The sequence below is a fragment of the Chelonoidis abingdonii genome, chromosome 7, assembly GCF_003597395.2.
Source record: "Chelonoidis abingdonii isolate Lonesome George chromosome 7, CheloAbing_2.0, whole genome shotgun sequence".
Lineage (NCBI taxonomy): Eukaryota > Metazoa > Chordata > Testudines > Testudinidae > Chelonoidis > Chelonoidis abingdonii.
Genome location: NC_133775.1, coordinates 17,027,251 through 17,054,558, shown reverse-complemented (window position 1 = coordinate 17,054,558; position 27,308 = coordinate 17,027,251). Strand labels below are relative to the sequence as shown.

The window sequence follows — 27,308 nt, the reverse complement described above, 5'->3', positions numbered from 1 at the left end:
ACCATCACAGCTGTCCTGTTTCTCACACACAGTACCTTTTATATTCTTCCCAACTGTTTTTAATAATTGTTCTGTGCATAGCACTGTACTTCCTTTGTTTTCTTTTTTTTTTAAATACAAAAAAGAGATATAATCCAAACAAACAGGTCATCACACCAAACAGCATTTGGTAAAGGCAGACAATTAAAATGTTAAATGACTCAATGTTCACTGATCTCTCTTAAAGTTGGACTGGCCCTAGAGTATAGCCCAATGTAGGGCTAGTATTAAGAAAATAGTTCCTTAAAAAGCTGAAAAGTTAAAAGTTGGGTAACTAGAAATATATATTAAAGTAATGATGATGGATTTGTGAGATAGCTCTGCCTCATCCCCCTTTAGGAAATTATTATTACTAATAATAAATCTTGCTTTATACTTTTACAGTGGCATCTCATAACACAATTACTGTGTCGGAAGGTATTACTGAACCCATTTCACAGAGCTGCAGAGACACAGAAAAATCTAGTGATCAGCCTCCCGACTTCCACTCCCTTGCTTTGACAGCTAAACTACCTTGACCGCTAATAATAGCTACATCAAACGGATGTAGCTAATATTAGCTAAACAACCAGTGGGGCCACTGGACAATCGAGATGCTAAAGAAGCATTCAAGGACGATAAAGCCATTGTGGAGAAACTAAATGAATTATTTGCATCAGTCTTCACTGACAAGGATGTGAGGGAAATTCCCAAACTTGAGCCATTCTTTTTAGGTGACAAATCTCAGGAACTGTCCCAGACTGAAGTGTCATTAGAGAAGGTTTTGGAACAAACTGATAAACTAAACAATAATAAGTCACCAGAACCAGATGGTATTCACCTAAGAGTTCTGAAGGAACTCAAATGTGAAATTGCAGAACTACTAACTGCAGTTTGTAACCTATCATTTAAATCAGCTTCTGTACCAAATGACTGGAGAACAGCTAATGTGATGCCAATTTTTTAAAAGGGCTCCAGAAGTGATCCCAGCAATTACAGGCCAATAAATCTGACTTCAGTACTGGGCAAACTGGTTGAAACTATAGTAAAGAATAAAACTGTCAGACACATAGATGAACATAATTTGTTGTGGAAGAGTCAACATGGCTTTTGCAGAGGGAAATCATGCCTCACTTACCTACTAGAATTCTTTGAGGGGGTCAACAACCATGCGGACAAGGGGAATCAAGTGGATATAGCTTACTTATATTTTCGAAAGTCTTTGACAAAGTCCCTCACCAAAGGCTCCTAAACAAAGTAAGCTGTCATGGGATAAGAGGGAAGGTTCTCTCATGGATTGATAACTGGTTAAAAGATAGGAAACAAAAGGTAGGAATAAATGGTCAGTTTTCAGAATGGGGAGAAGTAAATAGTCAGGGGTCTGTACTGGGACCAGTCCTATTCAACATATTCATAAATGATCTGGAAAAACAGTGAGGTGGCAAAATCTGCAGCTGATACAAAACTACTCAAGATAGTTAAGTCCCAGGCAGACTGCGAAGAGCTACAAAAGGATCTCACAAAACTGGGTGACTGTCCAACAAAATGGCAGATGAAATTCAATATGGATAAAAGCAAAGTAATGCACATTAGAAAACATAATCCCAACAATACATATAAAATGATGGGGCCTAAATTAGCTGTTGCCACTCAATCTTGGAGTTATTGTGGATAGTTCTCTGAAAACATCCACTCAATGTGCAGAAGCTGTCAAAAAAGCAAACAGAATGTTGGGAATCATTAAGAAATGAACAGATATGAAACAGAAAATATCATATTGCCTCTATATAAATCCATGGTATGCCTACATCTTGAATATTGTGTGCAGATGTGGTCACCCATCTCTAAAAGATATACTGGAGCTGGAAAAGGTTCAGAAAAGGGCAACAGAAATTATTAGGAGTATAGAACCGCTTTTGTATGAGGAGAGATTAATAAGACTGGGAGTTTTCAGCTTGGAAAAGAGATGGCTTAGGTGGGACACGAGAGAGGTCTATAAAATCATGACTGGTGTGGAGAAAATAAATAAGGAAGTGCTATTTACTCCTCATAACACAAGAACTAGGGGTCACCAAATGAAATTAATAGGCAGCAGGTTTAAAACAAATAAAAGAAAGTATTTTTTCACACAACACACAGTCAATCTGTAGAACTCCTTGCCAGAGGATGTTGTGAAGGCCCAGATTATAACAGGGTTCAAAAAAGAACTAGATAAGTTCATGGAGGATAACTCTATCAATGGCTATTAGCCAGGATGGGTAGGGATGGTGTCCCTAGCCTCTGTTTCCCAGAAGCTGGGAATGGATCACTTGATGATTACCTGTTCTGTTCATTCCCTTTGGGGCACCTGGCATTTGCCATTGTCAGAAGACAGGATACTGGGCTAGATCGACCTTTCGTCTGACCCAGTATAGCCATTCTTGTGTTCTTAAGCATGGCCTTTCATCCCAAAGGATCCAAGAGTATTTCACGGACTAGACACATATGGCATTCCTGAAATGCAACGGTAAAACAAACAGAACACGGCACCTGAATGATGGAGGAATTTGGGCCCAGAACCCTGGAACAAATGTTTATTCTTGCAAAAGGCTCGGTGGTATTTTTATGTCCATGTAGAATCATTACACAGTCTCTCTTTCCTTATGTTTGTTACCATGAGAATCATTACAAAATAACAACCCAACTGAGTTGGGGAGGAGGTGTAAAAAGACCCATCTAAAATAAAATTCATGGAACTCAATATAAGTAATTAAGGAGGAAGAAGGGCTGAGCTGGTTCTTCTGGGATTCGAACTAGAGATTCCATGGAGTCTTAGGGTATGTCTATGCTGCAATTAGATACCTGCAGCTGGCCTGTGGCAGCTGACTCCAGCTTGGGCTAAGGAGCTGTTAACTGCAGTGTAGACATTTGTGCTTGGGCTGGAGCCCAAGCTCTGGGACCCTTGCCACCTTGCAGGGCTCTAGACACCAAGCTCCAGCCCAAGTGCCTATACCTCAATTAAACTCCTTAGCCGGAGCCTCATGAGCCCAAGTCAGCTGGCACAGACCAGCCATGGGTGTCTAATTGCATTGTAGACATACCCTGAGTGATTCAGACCTGAAATCTGGCCCACTAAAATGGCCCTATTAGTAAAAGAAAGAACATTTATCTTTAAATAGGGAAGAAAAGAAAAGAAAAGAAAAGAAAAGAAAAGAAAAGAAAAACTTCAGCAGTGGTTAAGCCAAGAAACAGCTATGCTAGAAAACCTTCAGGAAAAAGAGGAAACAGAACTCTTCTGAAGAGCCACAGGAATCCAGCTACTGCAACATCTATTCAGTGGAACAATCTATTTGAACCTCCCATTGGAGATGATGCACAAGAATCAAACTTGCAACTTCTGGTAAGTGAGATGAAACGGAATGTTCATGTTGTTAAAAAAAATAAGAGGATGACTAAAAGTGGACACACAAAATATTCATGTTCCAACAGAGATTAGCAATATGGAGCTAAGCAGTATGGACAATAAAGGAATAAGTATTACAGATAACAGATCTGCGATCAGACTCTGGCTAATAGCAGAACTGAGTTCCAAAGTGAATGTCTCACAGAAAACTTAAAATGCTGGTCCTGAGATTTACAGGGTTGTTCAAAAAAAGATTACTCTGAATTTTACCTTGCATTGAGTAAATATTTCCACACAGATTCTGTCCAGACCACGCCCCAGCATACTGAGAAGGAGATGTGCTAGACATCAGCAGTGAAGAGTCCTTATTCAGAGCCCAGTCTGCATACAGAGTGACTTCTGTGCCCCTGTAGAACCTGCATGACTGCAATGGGATAGCACGGACACTGATGTACACCCACATGTACTGGGTTTCAGCAGGTATGGGGACCAATGCCTCAGGGTCAGGATTTAGGCACAATGGTGGAGCAATGCAGGGGAACTTGCAGTTACTGCCCTTGCTGTTTCTATTCTATGGAAAGAGGGTTTCAATCTCCAGGGCTGTCCATTTCACAGCACAAAAATTCACTTTTTAAATAAGAGGATATATTTAAATCATATATTTAAAACAGTTATTCCACTCTTGTAAATAAATACTGAGATTGTGATCTGTAACATTTGAGCAGAATAGCTTTAGAGCTTAAAATTGGGTTCTGAGCATATTATTTTGTCCAGGTATCACACTTACATATCCTTTGCCATGTCGCAAAGAATGTACATCCTAAGGACATTCTTCTCAGACTGGGGTGAAAATCTCTAGAACAGCATCTGTCTCTATAACATGCATATTAATAAATGAGCCACAGAATCTAGGCATCAACAAGCACTGGAGTTAGCTGAAGTGTCAGTGATCCATCTCCAAAGAAGAACGACTTCTTGACCATAAAAATACCACCTCCTACCTAGCCAGCCCTGTGGTCTTTCCAACTTACCTTACTTTTCAAAAGACATTTTTATGTGCAAATATAAATTGTCATCAGCTGAAAAAAATTAAAAAGCTTTACATAAACACTATGAAGCAGATTCTCAGCTGGTGAAAATCAGCACAGCTTCACGGAAGTCAGTTGGTCAACTCTAATGTACAACGGTAGAGCATCTGACCTTCTAAATGGTCAGCAGAAATTAAAATGAACCCCTCTGCATTTGTACCAGCCACTCACAATACCTTAAAATAATGTAGGAACTGACTTTCCAGCAAAGCAGTCAATGAAAATAGGTTTGCCAGATATTTTTAATGAAGTCATTGTAATATCAAGAAAAGTCCTCATCACTGCACAATCTTTCCCCAACAGGGGTTACAACAACAGCAATAGTTTTGAACAGTATCCAGCTACAAATAATTCATTCTTATAAGTTATTTGAAACTACTTTGCTTAAATAGTAAAATCTACCACTTAAGAACAACAATCCAACTGAATTAAACTGAAATTTCACCCTGTGTAGTACCAGACAGGGATTTTGCTATAGCTCTTCCATTCCAAACTAAAATTCTCTTGTCTACTGCTTTAGGCAAAAAGAGAACACCAAAATCCAGCAATTCTCTTTGGGATGTAATGTGACAGACATCATATTTCTGTCCTAAAACTTCTCTTAGATTTTTGCCTTGATAAGATTAGACTTTGCTTTTGATGCCTCTGCAGAGGTTCATCAGGTTTCCTTCAATGGTACAGAGTATATTTTCTAATCTGTACATTGGCCTTCAGCAGAAATATTCAAGTGGTAGTTTGACTAGGCGTAATTTCAGTTACAAAGCTTAGACCTGTAGTTCATAGCGATTGTATTCAACTGTGGGAAAAAAGGCAAGCTACATGCATAAAGCTGTCTCAATATTTCATGCTGCACTTAGTTTTTCATCGGGATCATCCTGCATTTTCTCCTTGCAGGCCCATAACACGCTGTACACAGTGCCTGCGCTCCACAAACCTGAGCACGTCAGCCTTCCATTCATGGAACTCCTCACTATTGGGAGTATCTCTATTGACTTCACTGGCCTTTGGATCAGGCCCTAAGAGTTCCCTTTGAGAGTTCCGTGCTTGGAGAGCTTGCCCACATGAGACAGCAAATTCCCAGATTTGCAAATGCACTCTGCACCAAGGAGTAGTCTGTGCCGGGACACTTTTCCCAATGTGATCTTTATGCATCTAGTGCTTGAATTAAGGGATACAATAGAGGAGGTCAATGGTTATGATTAGAGAAGACACATAGGGTCACAAAAAATGGGTGCACAGCAGATGTATTATCAAATAATAGTTAGTCCTTGCTTAGATACCAATGTGACAGGCACATTATTAATATGATTGATGGATAGATGAAACCAAAGAACAAGAGTAATAGTAGCTACATCTCTATAGTCATAGCAAGTAACAGCTATAGCAGAGTCAAGGGGTCTTGCTAACACCACACACGATTACAAGGCATACAGTGTCAGTTTTATAGTTCACAGAATGGTGTACCACTGACCAGATTCATTCTTTTGCCTGTCTTAAGTCTCAACATGCCCAACTAAAAGAACCATGAGTAATAAAATAATAATACCTATCTCTTATACAGAACTTTTCACAAATAGATCTCAAGCAGGTCCAATATATGCTTTCCACGTGTACCACTCAGGCTCTGATCCTTACATCAACACTGGCCCCTCATCTTGCAACTATTTTAATGGTTTAGGAATAACTAAACACCATGGAGTTGGTGTTACTGTCAATGCATGAAGCTCCCAATAGCTGCAGTGAGAGTTTTAAGAAGGAATGAACTAAAGGACTGGATCCAACATGTGTATTTATATAATTGTCATCATCAATGGCACTGAATAAAACAACTGACCTAACTTGTGTCTATTCCATTTTATTTTGCCTCTTCATAGTTCAACTGGAGGATATTGTTGGGCTCTTTTCCTATATGTAAAAACATTCCTCTGTGGTATTTTTAACCAGCGCTATCCAATTTATTATGTCATCAACCACCAAATAACCCTTCATCATAATCGACCCACCTGTTTGAATAATCCTACTTTTTAAATCCACCAATCTAATGACAATTTTGTGACTCACTATAGATACATCTCATCCAATAACGGGATCATGCTGAACCATCCAGTGAGGTTCTGGCACACATGCAATAAAAACCATGGCAACAAAGACAAGAGCTTGCCAATGGCAGCTGCTGCATGCACACACAAAATTAAACTATATTCTTCTGAAAAGGGATATTATTATGGCATTTGTTTCCCTCCACTCACCACCCCCAGATAACAAAATAAAGGAGAATATATCCAATATATACTGAAGACTGAAAGAGAGAGAGAAAGATCTCAGTGGAACTGTGTGAGGTGTAAGGGTTCATGATAGAAAATCCAACTGGAGGGGTGTGGTTGGCTGGAAACATCAGCCTTGAACATTTTGTTCACCTTAAGCAAGTATTAGTTAATGTGTGAGTAAAACAGGGAGGGGGGAGGCGATTATCATCATCAATGGACAAACAAGCATATTTTGACAAACAGTGGTCAATTTTCACAACAGTTTTGCAAGACTGATTTTCAATCCAAAGTACAAACACACATGCCTGCATCTTGTCTTATATATTATCGGCTGACAATGATCTTCACTCTCCTTCTCTTGTGAGGCGCTATCTGATCCCTTGCATGCAGTTATGCAACTCGCAAGTTATCAGTCTCCTCACTTGTGAAGATAAATGTTGTATCAGACCTCTGACATCATGTGTTCGCCAAGCAATTATTTTTGATATGGTAAGAGTTATACAGGGTGCACAATAAAATTAAAAAGTAGAAAGCAAGGTTAATAAGATTATCATTCCGGTATAACAGGTAATGAGTTTTGCAGTATATCCTCATATCTGCCCTCTGAAAACATAATTAAATGACCGAGATTTATATTTTAAAGGAATGCAGACATACTGTCTATATCATCCTGCCCAAATATGCTAACTGCTTTCCACTCCAAAATCACACAGTTGTGTGGAGCTTTTCAGTCCCGGGGTGTGAAGAACTAAATTCAAATCTAGGTTTTGAGTGACAGACATTTTTCACTAAAGCCATGAAAACTTCAGAATAGCTCAGAATTAAATCTAGCCTGATCTCAATTTTACTCAGCTCGTATCACTACGATATAAAGGCTTTATGAAGAAAGAGCACTCTCCCTGAGCCCAAGGCAGTGACCAATTGGCCATTTTAAAACCTGCCACGGCACCTGATTGGCCAACCAGGATGAGATGGAGATAGGGATGGAAGTTATTTAGAAACTGGAGAGCATGCTCCAGTCTCTTCAGATGGGGAGTTTTTTCCCTTCACTCTCCCAATGCATGGATCAGTTGCAGCTTATTGCCATGGCTGGATATGGATTTGCCTCTGCGTTTGTTTTAGCTCTCCTTAGAATTGCACCAGATTTTACTGTCTATCACTTATGGGATTAGGAAGGAATTTTCCCTCTTTGGTAAACTGACCCAAATCAAGGTTTTCACCTTTCCATGGGATTCTTCCCTTCCCTCTTTTCTGGTATATGATCAGAGCTAAATTTCATCCCCAAGGTCTGGTTAGGCAGTGCCCTCAGCAGTCCCCATCAGGAGAGCTTTTGCCAAACTCAACACTAATGGTTATAGGATAATCTGTTGCAATTACAAGATCCCTGGTGATGTGTAACATGTTTCTTGGCCCCAAAGGAGCTCAGAGACAACAGCAGTATGGGGACAAGCCTCATGCTGAAATACACATATGGCATGGCCGGTTCTTTTCATGAGTCTAGAACTGTGAGTGGGGATGATATACTTCTGTACTGACTCTCAATGGTTTGGTTGTCACAATGGCCCAAATGAGTTTAGATGTTTACCTGGAAGGTTTAATTAACATTTCAATAAAGTTGCAGCCACAGGCCTTTACAATGTAACAAATTTGTCTGTCTTTATTTAAGGCTTCGACTGTAGGCATATGATGGCACTTGACAGCATCCAGTCTTAGTAAAGAATCACATTAAGTATTTTTTCCCTCAAATTTTAAAGATTCAAAAAGGTTTCTAAATGTAGGGCTCAAAGAGTCAAATATGAAGGAGCAGCCCATTTGCACAGACAAAACCCAAGTTTATACACACAAAACACAGCTCAAAGCAGTTTATTCGGCACCATTCTCCATTTTGCACATGCACTCGTGCGTTTAGTAAACACAAGATGGATGCACGTATATATTTTATGGAGGATAGCTATAAATCGGACCCAAAGAAATGTTATTTGCTTTAAAATAGCTAAATCCTGCCATTAGAGATATATGCATTACTCTTAATGAGTTATATGAACACATCTACAGACAGAATTAAGCTCAAATAGCCAAATTCGTTGACTCACGTCAACAAAGTTACACAGTTATTAAACACTGTCCAAAGCATATAAATACATTATTTTTATTTACATCAGTGGAGACCCCATTGCACTCTTGCTAGTGATGGAAGACTATGATCCACTGAATAGAATAATATAGTAAAGACTAGAGCTGGTCAGAAAACTCTCCGACTCCTCGCAGAACCAAACAGAATTAACTTACTTGGGCAAAACTCCCACTGAAATCAACAGCAGCTGCAGGTGCTCAGCCCTTTTGAAAATCAAGTCATTTAATTAGGTGACCTCAGTATGATTTGTGCGCTTAACCTTCTGCACCTCAGGTTTAAACATTTGAAAAACTTGCCTGGAGAATCTGGATCAAGCCAGCCAAAGCTTCAGATTGTAAACTTTTGCAGGCAAGAATCTCATCTATCTCTATGTTCGCACAGTGCCTAATACAACAGTGCTCTGAAACTGATCGTGGACTCAGGGTGCTACCATAATACAAATAATTAACTGAACAAATTAAATTAATCAAAGGGTATCTTTGTACCTACCTGGGATTAAAACTATCTCGTTTATTTCACAAAGAACTCCACCTGCTTCAAGCTCTCTCTGTGATAAGACACACAGTCAACCACAGTGACTGCTATGGCAATGATTAAATAAGTGGCCCTGATTTTTCAATTTGCATATTTAATCGGTAATTACAATCCTCCAATTCATTTTAAATAATCCAGAATGGATGCTACAGCCACAGCTGTGGCTAGCAAAGCTACATGAGCTGGAACCCGCTTGATGCAGAACCCGCCAGCAGGGAGTTCTCCAGAAAGGATACTTTGGTCTGGAATTTACTCCCACCTATCCAGCTCTAAACAGCCCCAAACTAGTGATGCGTAGGACGTGCTGTGAAGAACATCTCTTTGCTAGAGCTCTGGGAAGGGTTGAGAGTGAGGGAGTTGATGGAGTTGGGTTTATTTTGCTGCTTTGAATTACTAGCTGGTTATGTTAATTTAATTTGGTTGTGTGTGTGGTTTCAGTACACTGCTGGGTGGTTATTCTGGAAAGGAATGTTCTTTTCAATAACTGTTTGAACGCACAGAGCCATGGACAGGCATCCTCTCCTTTACATTGAAACAAAAAAAAAAAGTCATAATAATAAATATCGGCATTTGTGAAGAATCAGAATTTCCACTGCTTCTCTGCAGGGCTTGAAAGGCTGACATGGTGTTTTGGGTCCTCTAGAATCTGCTCTGAGGCCTCAACCAAATGAAACATTCAGCCCTGCTGTGTACAGCAGTGACCACAACAAAGATTGTGGTTTCTCCCACACTCGCCTTAAATAGATTTAAATTAATGCTATTCATCATTGGGTGGAAAAGAAGGGAAATATAAAAATGCAGTAACTGTAGACAAGTCAAAACCCAGCCAGCAGCATTGGCTAACTTTCTTACCAACACACAAACCTCACAGTTATAAATGCACTGACCTCCATTCAAAGACTTTTAATTTTTCACCCACACTATCTACTGTCTCACTCCAGATCACCTCTGCTTGTAGAACAACACATGTAAGTAATATTATTACGTTACTGACTTCAAAAATCACCTGGAAAATATTCTAGCCACACTGAAAGCATATGTGGCCACTGTTTGTTTGGGTGTTGGTGGTGAAAGGAGAAAGCTAAACCACATGAGTGAACTGCCAATGGTTCGTGATATAGCAAACAGTCACAAGTTTCGCTATAGCTAGGGTTAGAATTAACACAGCCACTTACCATCTCAATTACAACAGCAGGGTGAAAGCAGTTGTCCCAACCTAAATCCTGCTTCTGTCAACTGCTGTTTGCTCCTGCAAGGAGCAGAGACTGATTATTTCACTTTCCAACTTTCTACACCATAGACTGTGTGTGGTGTGTGTGTGTGTGTGTGTGTGTGTGTGTGTGTGTGTGTGTGTGTGTGTGTGTGTGTGTGTGTGTGTGTGTGTTTTCTATTAAACTATGGTTGTCCAGAGACTTTAGTCTTTGTATTCCAACTCCAGTTGTGAGTACTTATGTTTTCTGCAGGCTTCTTTTCTTTTTAATGGGAGCCTTCTATGGGCTTGAAATAATACAAGATCTGATCATCTTTGATGGTGGAAATATGCTGAGAGCACTACATCTCACATTACTTTTAACCCATAAATGTTCCTCTATAGCAAGAAGACCCATGAAAAACAAACATATAAATACTGAGACGTTAAGAGATTTTCTGAATATTGATGTAGCCAGGTTCCTTTGGATCTGCACATGCAGCCCAGTAATGAAGTAATGCTTGTGTGTCAGTAACATCCAGCTTCACATGTGAAACGTTTAAGACTGCTTTTGATATACGCTGGACTTCAACAGTCATGTATTAGAAGTCAATTTCCAACAGTCTCATAGTGAGGATATGCTTAAAATATCTCCAGATATACATATAAATTGCAGAGAGCATTACACATTGACTTCATGACAGATATGATGATATTTTGAAATGTGGCCTTTTTTTAAATCATTAAGTACTATTCTAATGAGCATTTGGGATGAATCTTGGGAAGAAAAAAAAAATCCTACTGATCTTACACCTGCTCTTTAGCAGTGGGAAGTGGGTTCTCAATCTGTTAACACAACCATCTGGCCAATCTGCATATCGTGGCTATCTGTATGATGGAATGGCAATAACATAGCCAAAATAAAAACAAAATGCATCAAAAACTAGCATTGGACTCTATCTTTTGATTTAAATTAAATAATAAATTCTGTCTCAGAGAAAACCAAGAAAGTAACCTACGTAATTAAAAATGAGCTTTCACTACAACATAATTAAGGTAACAATGTAGTGTATGTAACGTGGTAAATGGTAACACTTTACACAGTAAAACACTAGACTTTTGCAGAGCAGATCTCAGGGGTTCAGGATGCTGCGACAGCTCTTTTTATGATGTACAGTACTGTTAAAACACCTTTCACATTACAGATACATACTGAACAACTGAAGCTATTAACAGGATTAATGCAGCAACAATCAATAACAATTGCACTAAAAGATGATGGCACAAAGTGTTATGTACCTTTCTGACTTGGATCTAAAAGATACTTACACTGATATTGTGAATATATGCAAGTATGTTTCCTGTACGTGCATTATTTCAATTGATACTTTATTATAGCCTAAGTATAAATATTAAAATGCCACCAATTACAGCATAAAATGTGTCTATTTTATGTTTACAGTCATGTGTACGTAGTATTACTGTACACAGCAAATTATCCACAATAGGTATTTCAACATGAAGTAAACTTTCACAGTTACACAAATACATTAGACTTCTTACTTCCACCTTGGCTTCATTTTTTAATATTACTAAAATCAGAAAAAAGGCTTTATTTAAATTTTAAAAATCCCAGGTTTATTAAAATTTAGCGTTTTTAAATGTCTGTCTTAAAGATCAAAAGATTCTGAGTGGCAAATTTCTAGCTAGCCTTAATTCTTCCCTAGAGTGAATAACGTCTGTCAAAAAATCAAGTGTTGTGTTGTTATCACTTTGTCGGCCTACAGATTACAACCTAGCTTTGTCCACTCAAGAACTCTGTAAAAAACCTGACCTCTCGGAAAATTTAACTACTTCAGCTGCAAATCTTCTCTACAATCCGATCACATTAGCAGAAGTAACTCTGAAGCAGTAAAAAACTCAAGAAAGTTCTTGGTTGAGTGCTTACTAATGAACAAAGGTTAACTTTATCTAAAAGGTCAAATGCCTGGTGGCTAAGGTTATGACCTTAACAACTTAAATTGTGACCTTGCCACGTGCCTGGTTTATTGTAGACTCTGATACAGATCATCTGGTAAAGGACTGGTCATAAATTAGCTTTACTGTTACACTCCCACAAAGAAAACGGTTTGCCACAGTGGTTTCCAAGTTGTCATTTGAAACATATGCAGAATAAATGAAAATTAAAAAGCCAACCCAAGTTAAGGGTATGAGAATACTTTTCTTAAATAGGTTACAAACTGCAAATTGGAGCTGATGCTCTAAAGGGCAATACATTTTGAGTGATCTTCTAATTCAGAAAACACCAACATTCCTTATTTTCTTACAAAAATGGCATGCAGCTTGTGTATTCACATACTTGAGTTTTCTTGTTTTTTATATAGCAGTTCTTAAAAGAGAATAATTCATTCTGTAGCTGAATCTGCTTCGTCAGAAGCATTATTTAAATCTGGGCACGTGTTATTCTCTTATAGATGACAGTGTCCAACTAAAGAGAAAGCCTGGACTTGAAGCAATAATTATCGTACACATTTAGATGGAAAGGAACATCTCACTGTTGAAATCATCTAGAACAAGGCACAGTGGAACAGAATTAATTTATTAAATAAATAAACAAATAAATATTAAAAAGAAGCAAGCACTATGGGTGAAAAGGCCACAATGGTTTTGGCACGTATCTTAAAGCACGTTTCAAAGTCTGTGCCTCCTGCCAATACTGGCAACTTCTCAAAACTTTTAAAGAGGTAAAAATATTGTTTAGTGTTTACAAATCTTCTGCATGATAGCAGATGCCTGTCAAATCAGCTATATGTAAGTTGACCAATCTACCTAATATTTGTGTTGGCAACTTCCTCGGCATAAATAACAGGTCTGTAAATCTCTGAAATCAAGTCTGAAATATTCTAAGACAAAGGACGCTTACTATTTTCTTTTGTCATTTTCCTGTTGCGTATATAGCATTAGCTGCCATTACTGCGGTTCTGTGAGAACCAATCACCGTTGACTTGGCCAGTGTTCAGGTGTAACAAAGAATTCTGGGATACATCAGAGGAAAACAAAAAACCCAAAAGGTAGCCTTATACACGATGCTTTCATTACGTCTTTTTAAGGCAATTACTACACTGCTTGCTTCCTAAATAACATTTTACAACCATTTAGTCCCACCTTATGATTAGATTTCTTAACATCCTAGCACAAACTACTGCAATAGCAGTGTCATGCAATATATACAATCAGTAAGCAATAGGTAAAATATTAAATTGTATAGTTAGGGTGAGAGGTTTACAGTTTAAAAGAGGCTATAAATGTAAATGAAGATTAAGTCTAATGTTTAAGTTCCTGTGGCAAAGGTTTAGTCCAAAGAACAGTAAGTGCCACTGCGGTCTGTTTGTTACCACTGTCATATTGATAAGATGGTATAAGATGGTATGCTGCTAAACAAAATATTATTAGACTCTTTACATATCTAATGTGTGACTGCCATAACAGAAAAAAACTATCATTTTAGGCCCCCTTATATTACATACGTACTTAGCTTAGCTGCTTGTCTCTCTCTGTCTCTCAACCATATTTTATCTAGACATATACAGAATGACAGACAAAAACGATAATGTGTATTCAGGTTTTTAAGGTAGGAGGTCACTGGGTTCTGCTGACAATTCCCAGTACTTTTCAGAAGCCTGCATTTAATTCATGAAACATAACACTAACTAAACAACACTAGTGCTAAACGTAAGTCTACAGGAATTGGTCATTCCCATTTCACCATACCATGTAGTAAATAAAACACTCTTCCTGTAATATTTGTCTATATTTTCTTCCCCAGCAATGTGAAGTGCTATTGATCAAATCATATCTAATTACAAAGTTTCACAGCTTAAGTATGTAAAATATCACAATGTTAGCCAAAGGTTCCTTCTAACCATAGTGTATATCAATAAAATTACTGAAGTGATACTATGCATCACAATATTGATTTTATTGCAGGTAACTTTCGGATAGTCTGCAGTTTATGTATCACCCCAAAAGAATGCTAGATAATAGATGTATTCTCTTCTTTTAGCAAGATTTATATTATTTTTATTATTATTGTTATTATTATATATTTATTAAGTTTCTATTGATAAGAGTCCACTGACTTCTCTTTGTTTCCCCTCATTTTCAACTCCCTGCAACTCCCTGGCTTAAATTACTACTATGAATGAAATCCAGCAAAACTAGTATGTATATATGAAAAGTCAACAAGCTCCAAAAACTTGGGCCTAACATTTCATACACAGCAACTTTGTCAGAAACAGAATGATTGAAAAGAAATGCTACTGCATGTTATTTATCCAGCTGACCTATTAGGTAGCCTCTGAATATACTAATATTCACAGGCAGGGTGTGGTTCGCATTGGAGTCACAGACAAGATCGCGAATTTCATGACATGTAAAAGCATTTCCGCTCTCCTGAATGCAGTATTGTCAAACAAGCCAACAGTTCTTAGTATCAGTCAAATTCTAAGTGTATTCATTTATTGTGTGCTAGTTACATTTTTAACACTGACCTTACTTTCCCCATTTGATGCCAACGGCCTTTATTTTAGCCACAATCCACTCTGCACTGTTATATTTACATATTTGTATGATTTCTTTGCTTTTCCCTCTGGGACCAATCCTTCAAGGTTCTCAGCACCTTCACCTATCACCCATGTCAATATGACCTGAAGGCACTCACCAGGCCTTGTATTGGGCCTTACCACCATTAGGCTTTTGACACTTCTATTTCCCTGAACTTATTCTTTACATGACACAACACACATACAAAGCCAGTTTAAAAAAAGGTTCAGCTATCTTCTTTCTCTTACCAGTATTAAAATAAGGTCCATTTTAAACAGGCCACTACATAGTTCTAAAAGACAGCCTTTAACATTTCCTGTGCTAATATTAACGTCCGCCACTTCTGAAAGCAGTTTAGATGTGCCAAAGATTTGATTGTTGTTAGTACTGGAAAACCAACATATCTTGACACTACTACTTCTTAAAGGCAACAGAAAGTGTGTGAACACCTGTCCATTCACAACTAGGTTATATTGGTGTACATTCTCCTACTTGTCAGGCCTGGAACTGGCGTTAAAACAATGCTGCCAACCACCTTTACATGGCACATGTTCTCCCAAGTTCAAAAACTGACTCATACAGTCTCTGACTGGTCATAACACTCAGCTCGGATGGTACAGCAGAGGACTGTAGATATACAGAAAGTTGGACAACTTTGCATAAATGCACTTACCTGCTGCGTGCACAAAGTATGCCAAATATAAATCGAGTTCCTTAACAGAAACTCCTATATGATGTGGCTGTACGCACAGCCCTGGGTTAGAGCACTGTGGGGACTTTACAAGGCGTTCGCCATCAGTACTTTCGAGCGGAATACCTTTAAATAAAATCACCATAACAAGGTCCAACCTCCAGACCTTATCTGCCTGGCGTAGGCAGTCAATTCTTCTCATCTTGCCCTTCTGGTCTGGATTGGAAAGAACACAACATGGAGGCTTTTTTCCTGTGACTGTGAGAACAAAATCCTCTCGGTATTCAGGCCTGATATCTTTCCGGAGTTTTGCCAGAAGTCTGGATGCCCATTTTTGTTTGACCTCAGGTTTTTCGCTCAGCAATTCGTCCTTCACTGCTCTCTCTTCCTCTTTTGACATACGTTTTTCATGTTTTTTGAAGTATTTTCGTTTTCGGGCTTGCAGGTTGAACCACGTGTATGCAAATGCTCGGACGTGAGGCAGAAGTGCTTCAATGAATGGATGAAATTCATCCTAGGGAAAAGATAAAGAATTATACTGATGTCATGAAAACACAAACAAATCAGTCACAGAGTTCAAAACATCTCCTCAAAATGCAATTTTAACATATGAGAAATTAATATCCCCTAGAAGTGAGAATTAAGTAATGATAATGTATATATACTACGCAGGGCAGAAAACACAAGCACCTTTGTAATCTCACACACATATTAACACATATATTGTATATATGTATACAGACGCCCCCCCAGGTTACACAAATCCGTACTTATGGAAAAAGTTCTGTAAACTAGAAATAGGTGGGGTTTTTTGTTGTTATTTTTGCATAATGGTCAGGAATACATTTCTGACTTACGCAAAATTTGAGTTACACAAAGTGTTCCACAACAGAACGCTTACATAAGTCAGGGAGCGTCTGTATACACAGTCACACACATACTATATCTATAGATATACACATCTATATATAAACCCTTTCTCAATATTATATCAGCCTACAGAATATGACACTGCTATCACAGAGGGTAGAGAACAACTAAAATACACATTAAGTATGAGGAAGATTCTGTAACTATTAGACTCAGTCCTAAAACTTAAAATCATTAAAAAATAAGTTTAAAAATACACGAGTGTAGCGACCTTAATCCATTTTCAAAGAATGCATATCTCTCTTTGCTCTCTCCCTGACCCCACTTGCTTGTGGTGTAGCCAGCATATGCCCGCCAATTTGGCAAATTCTAAACATTTGGATGCCAATCAATGTTTGAATGGGGAAGTCTGAAATACAGCAAACTTTCCCTAAGACATATTTGAAAATGGCAATCTGCAGTGTAATAAAATTCCAGTATAAATTATTTTATAATACAATACAAGGTGCTTCTAATCTCTGTCTACTGTACCACTGGAAACAGTAAATAATGTAACCAGTTTGCAAATTTCTCCAGCACGCCTAACAGTAAAAAGTATTAAAAATTTAAACTCTACCCTTTTAATTTATAAAAGAAAAAGTGTTTGATTTATATGTAGCCTACCAAAAATAATAAATCTGATATTTTGCCATGGATATAAGACAAGTTCTGACGGCCTTCTATTTAAAAAAAAAAAAAAATTTGAGAGGAAAACTTCTATGTAAGTATTAAGGCACAAAATCTTAGCATTGCCACAGCGATCCACACTCAAAAAATGATTTCTTTTTGTTAATACATTTTCTTTTATTTCTGTTAATATATTATAAAAGAATTTACCACATTTATAATAATTTTCTCCACCTGAAAACTTCGCTTGCCTTCAGTAATAATATTTTAATTTCACTCATCTTACTTGAGACAGAAATAATCAGTATTAAAAAGTTTCCTGAACTTGAATAAATATGTTGCAAGAAAGATCCCTATAGTCAACTTTTTAAATAAATAAATATACCTAAAAAATACTACATAAATCAGACAGGGAGATCAAAACATATTATAATTCATTCTATTCTGCTTGTTATGTTTCTCTACGTAATACTGTTACAGGATGTTATACTATCTATAGAAAAGCATGTACACTTTAAGGACTCAGTTCTGCAAACATGTATGCAAGGGACTAATTTCATTCATGAGGTCGATAGGACTATTCCCATGAATGAAGTTACTCCCATTTGCAGGATTGGGCCCTGTGGGGCAAAGAAAAAAAAACCACTATGAAACTGCACAAAACTTCCTACAGCATGTTAAACTCCAATTTATGCCCATTCTTGCAAGGTAACAAGGAATTTTTGTTTTGTTTTTTTCAGTTTAACTGAATTTCTTCTTTTACATTCATATGTAGAGTATGTCACGTATCAAAATCATTTCATAACCTTTAAAATAACATTGTTAAAATATACTTATTCTACAGCTCCAATGGCTTTGTTTTTTTAAAATAGCCTTTGCTGCTCAAACAAATATAGGTAAAACCCAGAAATCGGTGATAGGAACATTCTATTAGCAAAATCCTGTTACAGTTCAAGACCTTGTATTAGCTTTCTAAATACTTTAATTGCATGTATTCTCTGTGGTTCCTAAAATGTAAATATTAAAACCGATAAACAACATTAGATCATTTACATCAGAAAAAAATGGAGATTGTTAGAAACTACAGAAAATGAGAGATATTTCAATGCACCACGACAGTGCAAGAGTCATTACAAATATGAATGATTACTAAAATATAATATGTAAAAATACAATAATTTTGGTGAGTGCAATTCCCCCCCCCCCCCCCCCCCCCCGTTGGAGAAGATCCTGGTTTCAAATTTCAATAAAGTAAAAAAAAAAAAAAAATTGCTGCTAGCTTTCAGCAAGTAGATTCAAAAACTAAGAGAAGGCAGCAAACGTAACATGTGTAGCTGCACTTTTGCAAATGAAAAATAGCTTTAGAAGAAAAAAAAGGTAAAAGCTGCAGTTCACCAGAAGCTATTCAAAATAATAAAAACACACTTCTGATCCTTAAATGTTCTCTCCCGTTCCCCCTTTTAGAAGAGCCGATAGTGCGAAAAGGCCTCCTACAAAGTCAAAGTTTATCTGATAAGGTATACACACAATTCGCTGAAAAGACCTACGTTGAAAAGGAGGATTGTTTTAAGCACTAATAAATTCTAAATACATCTTGGTTTATCCAGAAATATTGAACTTTCAGCTTTCAACAGTACTTCTTATTGACTGATCCCATATGCTCATGACTTTTTTGGACCTAGGCTGGATACTATCTAAAATACAGTTCCTTTAATCTATCTTAAACATGAGCTACAGAGAACCTGAAAGGAGGGTGGGGGGGAAGGAACAGGACAGGGATGGCTTTAAAAACGCTCTGAACCATTATATGACCTAAAGACGAGGATTTAATTTTAAGCAGTAATTAGTCTGTATTAAACTGCTACATGCTACAACCACATATATATACACATAACATAATCACATAAACAGTCCAATGTGATTTTTCAAAATGAAGTACTAAACAAAAAGGTTAATTCAAGAACAGAAGACTGACAGACTAACTCATCCAGCATTTTCAACTGTCTTCATAAACATATTCCCCTGTAAAATCAACCTACCTAAATCTCAGTGACATGGTATTACCAAAATATGAGCAGAGATAAAGGAATCCACTACTAATCCAACCAAATCTGATCTTTTATTCCACATAATAAAGTTATTTGTTTCAATGTTATAATACCAAACAATTTGCTGAAATGTAGCAATGCAAGAGCGAGTATTCATACATGTGCAGGTCTGATCACATGATCACGGCAAAATATAAAAATTTAAAGAAAATAAGATAACCTGAGAAAAGGCAAAAATTAAGTTGAAAAATATTTCAAAAGTTTAGTTTAAAGGCACTGTTATCTCCTTTAACAATTAAAGATTACTCTAAAAAAATTAAAGGCACCACTGATGTGTTTAATATTTTTTTTTAAAGACAGTGATAAACAGGAAGCTTTATCATAAAACTTTCTCAGTATGTCAATATAGTGCTTCAAAGCGCATTCTGTATCTAAAAGCTGGGCCTTGGAACTATATGTATATAAAAATTCTCACATACTCTTAAAAAAACCTGTAAAATCTACTGACAAAAAAAGCCTTACAATCCAGATCAGAGTTAAAAAAATAACGTAATGCTTTAGAGTAATTGTTTTACACAATATATTTACGTGGCTGTGTTTGAAAATAAGTCAGATATAGCAAGGGTAAAATCTCTAAAACCCATGTTCCTAGAAATGTTTGGCCATAAATCTATAAAGAGAAGTACACGTGTGCCCAAAATATTTTCTGGATATGCAGCAGGGAAGTGAAACAAATGCTGTGTATATTTTCCTTATAGATGATTCAGATCTCTGTCAGGTACATATAGTCATGTCATTTCAGTCGCGTTACTTGGACTAATGTGCTTTATGACCATTTTTTAAAAATCCACTTTCTTATGTTTTCAACCTCTAAAACTCTAATGTTTCACCAAAACTTTAAAAAGCATTTATTTCAAAACTTGTATAAATAAAAGGCTTATGTTAATTCTGACATGAAATATAGAAAACTACTTACGCCCTTATTAATGATTTTGCATATGTTTTCTACATAAAATGACAGAACCACATAACTGTTCTGTTCTCAATGCGGAGTTTTAATAAGAGGGCTTTTGAATCCCTAAACTACTTTTTCAAATGTGCAACAAGAATGCAAGAATTCTGGAACAGAATGATACAACATTCAGCATTTTAAAATACCCCAAATTTGTCTTAAGTTTTCTTCTTAATGTCCCACTGGGCCTACTAAAACAGGATTACGTGTGTGCAGTTTGAAAGGATAATATTATATGGCTGCTTCTCTGAAAGTTATGTTATTACCAATCATCCAGAACATGAAACAACAGACAGTAGGTATTTCTGGTTGCATTGATAAACTGGCATAAATTTGACCAGAAAGGTACAGCATTTGAAACACCCCCCTCCCACCCCCGCATTTCACTGCAGCTCACCAGCCCATTCACTATATCTACCTTCTGCCTATAACCAACTGTAAGATTACTACCATAGTGAAGTTCCAACCTGTAGTCACTTCTGGATACTATAACCACAAATTCATTGATTTATGGAAGGGAAAAAAAAACTTTTAAAGCTATTCAGGCTACTTCTAAAAGCTATCCATTCCCACAATTAGAGTCAGTTATTCTCCAGCAATGACTCTCTCTCTCTCTCTACATATATAAACATAAAATTATAGGAATAATGCTCTCATATAGGAGGAAATAATCTCTGGTGTGAGTCTGCCACAAAGTATTTCCTAGTTCAAACGATTATCTCCTGCTAATTAAAGGTGTACAATTTAATGTCTGCAATAACCTGGATTAAAAGGGATGGAAGAAGGTACTTAACTGGAACTAAATAGAAACTATCATCCTTATGAATAATAGTCAGACTAGAAGGCATCTAAATCCCAGACAGGATTACAGAGCTATATGGAGGAGAGGGGAAGCTTTGGAGAAAAGAAAAATCACATCTCAGTTCAGCTTTATGCCTTTTAATAGTGAAAATAAATATGAAAAATGCCAGCACCGGATCTGAAGCAGCAAAAGCGCAATCCTTTGCCTGAGGAGGTATAGAGGGAGGGAAAGAAGGCTGGGAGGAAAAGTTGCCCAAAGTCCTGAGTAGTTAAGTGTAGCTGGAACAGCAGGAGCTAGAGCAGCAGCTGTGAAAGGAAGAGACCGTCCGGAATGGAGGGCTGGGCGTCAGCACACAAGCTTAAACTCCACAGATCCAGGGTAATGCAATGGGGAGGGAGGGAGTATGTAGAGGGGAAAAGGCATTTGAAATAATAATGTTAAAAATAACACAGAGGCAACTTTGCCGCCCTAAGGGCTCGACCAACTTTGTGAAAAACACTGACTGAACTTGCAATCCAAACTTCCCCCACTCCCCAAACATCCAGGCAAATGTGACACCCGGGAAAGTGACAACGCGCGTCAAAGCGGTACATTTCTAGGGAGTAAGACAGAGCTAGACGTTCTTGACCATCAGAGGCTGCATCTACAGATCTGTGCATGGGGTGCAACGTATAGAGCTGCAGATCTCTGCACGGCTGCAGTGTACTTACAGAGATATAGATCTGTGGACAAGAGTACAATGTATGTACAGCTGTAGATCTATGCAGGAGTGCAGTGCGTGCAGCTATACGCAGCTATATATTGCATGGGTGCAATGTGTATTTTATATATGTAGGGCTATAGATCAGGGCAATGTAGATAGCTGCAGATCTATGCGTAGGTGCAATATATATATAGCTAGGTCCAGGCATGGGTAATGTACAGAGAGACTCATAGGCAAACCTTAACCGCATCTACGAACCATACCCTTACAAACAAAAAGTATGGACTTTAGGGAGGGAAATCAATGCAGACTATGCAATACCTTACGTCTTAAAATAGAAAATGCAGCAGCTTTTAATGCTACATTAAAAAAAAAACCCTAAGCACATCTATGTTTTCATGCATTACTCGCATCGGAAGCACAAACAGTGAATATTGATTGCAGATAACCAAGCATGTCATGGGCTGCAACCCTGCTAAACACGTGCAGGTCGTCGTCGTCCCCCAAAAATGTATAGGAGCAGAATACCCCCACCACCAATATTAATTAAACCATTAATAAGTAGGCGCCATTAGCCATGTGCCTACACAAATGGCCGTGCAAGAAGACGAATGCAACCTAATAGAAACAAAGTTACTTTCTTAAAGCTGTATTTCTCCCCCCGTACTACCCTCCCCAACGCATACAGACGCACCACCCAGCAAAACCAGCCCCAAATGCATCCGAACAGCTGCTTACCTGGGTGAGACAGAGAGGAGAATACATGACTGCTGTGGGGGGTTTTGTGGTTTGGAGGTGTGTGTGAGAGAGAGAGTGAAAGAGAGAGAGAGAGAGAAAGGGAGAGAGAGAGGAAAAGAGAGAGAGAGGGAGAGAGAAGGGGGGGGAGAATCTAGCCTGCTTCTTGCTTTCACATTTCCAACTCTGCTAAACTGCAGCGAGCGCTGAGCAGCTCCATGAGCTGAACTTTAACCCCGCCTAGACTTTCCCTACACTACACACTATACATGTCTACTGTACCCAGGCGTTAAAGGCATAGCACACACTTCCCACCCACCCCCAGCTTCCAGGCTCCCCGGGAACCTGCCCGCGCGCCTCCTGCTCCTGCTCCGCTCTGCACCGCACCAAGAGCAGCAGCAGCTCGCTCGCTGCCTTGCCCGGGGGAGGGAGGGGAGGGAAGAGGGGCTGCAGTGCTGTGCTCGGCCAGCCCTCCCTATCCCCGATCCCCGCTCTCAGTGCATTACTGGGTAACGCAGTCAGGAGCAGTTACAGACAGGACTCACGGGCGGCTATAGGCTACAGGATGTGCTTCAGCAAACAAAACTACTTTTCCACAGTGCTAGCTCCTCACCCCACCCCCACCGCCTCCCTTAGTCCGTGCATCGCCTAAGGAACTTCACCGATACAGGCTACCGATTGTATAGCCTCTAGATTGCGACTGTAGCTCCACAGATGCAAAAGTCTGGGAACATTTGGTGGGAAGCTGCTCGCTGCACGCTCCTCTGAAGAGTGGGATATATTTAATTACGCATTGTAAACTCAAAACTTTTTTTTTTTTTTTTTGCAGGCATCGTGTTCATTAGCGGAGGTCTTGAAGTTGTTTTTTTTTACACGTGGAATTTTCACAGATTAGTTTTTTTCCCTGCACTGTTGAGACTAAGGAATTATAACCCTGGAGTGGGTACAGTCCACTAGGTTTTGGTGGTGGCGTTTTTTTAAAGATCAACACACCTTAATACAGGACTATAAATATTTTACCAACTGGAATGTCTTTTAAAGTTAAGTCCCTTGGGGAAGGGGAATAAATTTGTTCAAAGCTTTCCAAATATCTCTAATACTGGCCATGTGATTGTCATTTTAAATAAATCACTGTATGGTAAGGGATGCTTATTTTACTAAAATGCACAACCTGTGCTCTGCATTTACCCTGCTTGCCCCCTCCCCAAATAGAAGTAAAGCACTTCAAATAGAACCGAGCCTCCAGCCACTTATTTCGGCTATAACGTACTGTTTTGGCACAAGGAAGGGTTTGGTTTTTTGGGTTTGGAAAGGTTCCAGTCAGCTAGCTTTTCTCTTTTATTGAGTCTTATATTTTCTCTCCGGTCTAACATCAATATACCTCCTGGATGGAGTACTCTCTCCTCTTCCTCTTCCCAATCAGCTGCATGCAGCCTGCAGACACTTACATATCCACAACCATTCATAACACCACCACCACCCTCCAAGAAAAGGAGACGCCACAAGACACACCGCATGCAGCGTGCAAAGCTTCTCATGTGGATGGGAGATGTAGGTACTGTATTTCAAACTGTAAAGCCTTTTCACAACAAGTTCAGGAGTGTTAATCCCTGTGCCCATTGCTGTTCAAAGAAAAGGCTCTGCCAGAAAAACTGGTGTAAGAAAAGTAACAAAAAAAATCTTCTCTCTCCAACTGGAGACTTTTTCATTTCTGTTCCCTCGCTAGTACGTCACTAAATTTGCTGACTGAAAAGAGATTCTTGGTATTTACCAGGGCAATGTTTGATGGAAGTTCTCTACAAGATTTTCTTTGACTTGAGATGTCCTGGACTAACTGAAAAATGAGCTGTTTTCACTCAGTGCCTTCCTTTGATAAAAAAGTGGTCTGTATCTTGTTAGTCAAATAATTACAAGAAACACTTTCAGCTAAATATTTGCTGCTATATATCACTTCATTGCTCTCCAAGTTTCCTCGATAGAAGTTTCTGGCTGACAGCAAGACATGTACCTGAGGCACAGAGAGCAGATATTGACCAAAGCATGCCTTAAAAAGAAAAAGAAAAAAAAGTCTTCTATAACTTATAACAACTTTCTTTTGTTGCTATAATGTTTACATTTGCCTCTATTTAGAGCCCTGCGGTACAAAAGAGGATACTTTTTAGTGATACACAGTAAGATCTAATTATAAAAAACAATTTTAAGAATAAAGCGAGTCGCTGGGAGTAGTTTCCATTCTGGGGCCCGATCCTGCATTACCTGTCCGACCCAAATACAAGCTAACGTGAAGTTCCATGAACTCTGGGATAATGAATTCCACGGGCATCCTAGGTGCGCGAGGAATACGGGATCGGGCCCCTAGCAGCCCTTTCTGTGCAGCAGGCAGCCCTGCTTCACGATTTCCAGCTTTTTGTGGTTAGCAGTATTATCTTAAGTAACTTTTGGCGCCCTTCGTAAGACTTCTGGACGTGGGACGATTGTTTGCGCCCTCTAGGCAGAGGCTGCATCCAAGTTCAGCACCAAACCCCTTCACATCCGCTTTCTCGAATCCGGCACACATCGTGCACGCTTAAACTCTAGGATCATGAGCCTACACAAGAGGTAGGGGAGCTTTGCACAACGCTGGTCCCAACTGGCTCAGAACCTCCTTTCGCCCAGTGAAAGTTCCAAGCGGAACGTTCAAAAAAAGGTGGGGGGGGGTCCGAGAGAAATCACCGTCGGGTGGCATATAAAGCTATGGAAAGGCACGCAGGAGTGGGGGCGGGGAAGCATAGTTAAAGCAAATTCCTTAAACATAACAAAATAAGCGAGGCACTAAAGCAAACCTGGAGATCAGCCGCTAGGAAGGAGACGTTGGAAATGGGGACTTCGGTCATTTATTCTGAAAGTGCTATAGGCTGCCTGGAGATGGGATGGCTGGTTAAAAAGAGAGAGAGAGAGAGACTCTTCTGCTATGATCCCTGCTATCCATATTCTCTCTGGCACTTCGCCCGGCATTGCATTTACAATGTTTTATTTGCAGAAACTTTACCTTGCCAGCGTTAGAGAAATCCTCTTAGATATATAAATTACGTCAATGAGAGTTCACTTGTACGTACATCTGAACTCTCTTTTATTTCGGAGCTACTTAACAGTGAGGGCGTATTAGTATGATCTAGACTTGAGCGCCCAATGCGCACTCGAGTTAGAACTCGGCTAATACTGAGCATCCACACTCGCCCCCTTCCCCCTCCTTTATACACTTTCTGTACTTGTTAAAGCAACAATTTCTTTGCCAGTTACCTCAAGGGGGAGGTGTTTCTTTTTTCCTTTGTTTTTTTTTTTCTTTATTTTTTTCCAGCTTTGTCGCACTTTGGTTACTATGAGCCGCTTTCTGGGAATAAAACACTGGCCAGTAACTCACAATTACGGACCCTTGAAAGACAGTCTGTACACAACTAAGTGCAATGGATGAATTTTGTGACTCCAAAATCTGCCTTAAGTAGCACCCGGAAAGACTTAGGGGTCAACTCCCGGGGAGCTATTTCCACAGAGCTCAAACAGCCCATCCTATTTCTAGTTAACTTTCAAAGTACCTACATCGCTCAAGGGAAAGAGGAGTCGGATATTTTAAATCAGCGCCTGCCAGCTTCTGTCTCCAAGACAAGCTGTTGGAATAGATTTCCACTGGGCTTCTGTCAGGGACTTATATCCAAGGGACTACGGGCCGGACTCCAAGTTAGTGTGTTACTGATCTCCTAGACTTGCACCTTCTGCACAGGGAAGACTAGTAACAGGAAGAAACCTACAGATTCATCAGTCCCGGGTTACTTACATTCCTGATGGTAGCTTTAGCTCCGTCTCCCCTCACTCCACACCCACGCGCGCGAACACACCCCAACTTAATAAAACATCTGCCAGTCGCCTGTGAACAAATCCAACACAGACCTCCTGCACCTCAGTACACACTATTCACCATTCAGTAACTAATGGGTTAAGAAAACCATAAACAACCATACAAAGGATTAACACGCGAGGGGAAGGCGCACGGCTACTCTTGCAAAGCACTTTCTAAATCTTCCTAAATTTTGGCCCCGTTGAACAGTTAACGTGCAAAGACATCTGCAGTCAGCTAAACATGCTAGTGTAATCACCTAATGTCCATTGTACACAGTGACAAAGTAACACACAACTCATCTGAGGGGAGCCCTGCTCGACTTCCCATGAGAAATACTGACAGCTTTCTCTTTCACCAAAATGCCAACGGGAAGGGGGAGGGGTGGCCTAATCACCCTGGCATTCCTTTAATCTATTTTCACTTGCAAAAGGCAGAGCAAAGCACACACAATTTGTTTTAAAATTATCCTAACTCAGTATTTTGCTAAACTAGCAAAAACATGTGTGTATGTGCGCGCGCTTTGCTAAATCCGGAAGTTTGCAGCAGGTTTGACAGCTTGAAACTACACTGGCCCCTGCTGAGCTGAAAGAACTTTGAGGGGGGAGAAGGCTCAGCTTCCCTCCCATTTGCGATATTCGAACGTTGCAACAGCCAAGCTGATCTCTCATTGGACAGCCCTCTAGTCCATCATGG

General features: G+C 39.0%; 1 protein-coding gene across 4 annotated transcripts in view; it reads right to left on the bottom strand.

Annotated features, from left to right (window-relative positions):
- NFIA (nuclear factor I A) overlaps window positions 1-23,303 on the bottom strand; it is a 303,610-nt gene extending 280,307 nt beyond the window's left edge. Inside the window, exons 1-2 of one of the 4 annotated variants that reach the window (XM_032795522.2) lie at window positions 22,745-23,303; window positions 15,888-16,419 (exon numbers count right to left, since the gene is read on the bottom strand). In XM_032795522.2, the coding sequence (XP_032651413.1) occupies window positions 15,888-16,419; window positions 22,745-22,771 (559 nt within the window). In that variant the 5' untranslated portion in view covers window positions 22,772-23,303. The remainder of the gene's footprint in view (window positions 1-15,887; window positions 16,420-22,744) is intronic. The other 3 variants (XM_032795524.2, XM_032795527.2, XM_032795525.2) reach the window with 3 other exon arrangements.
- Between the last annotated feature and the right edge of the window lie 4,005 nt (window positions 23,304-27,308).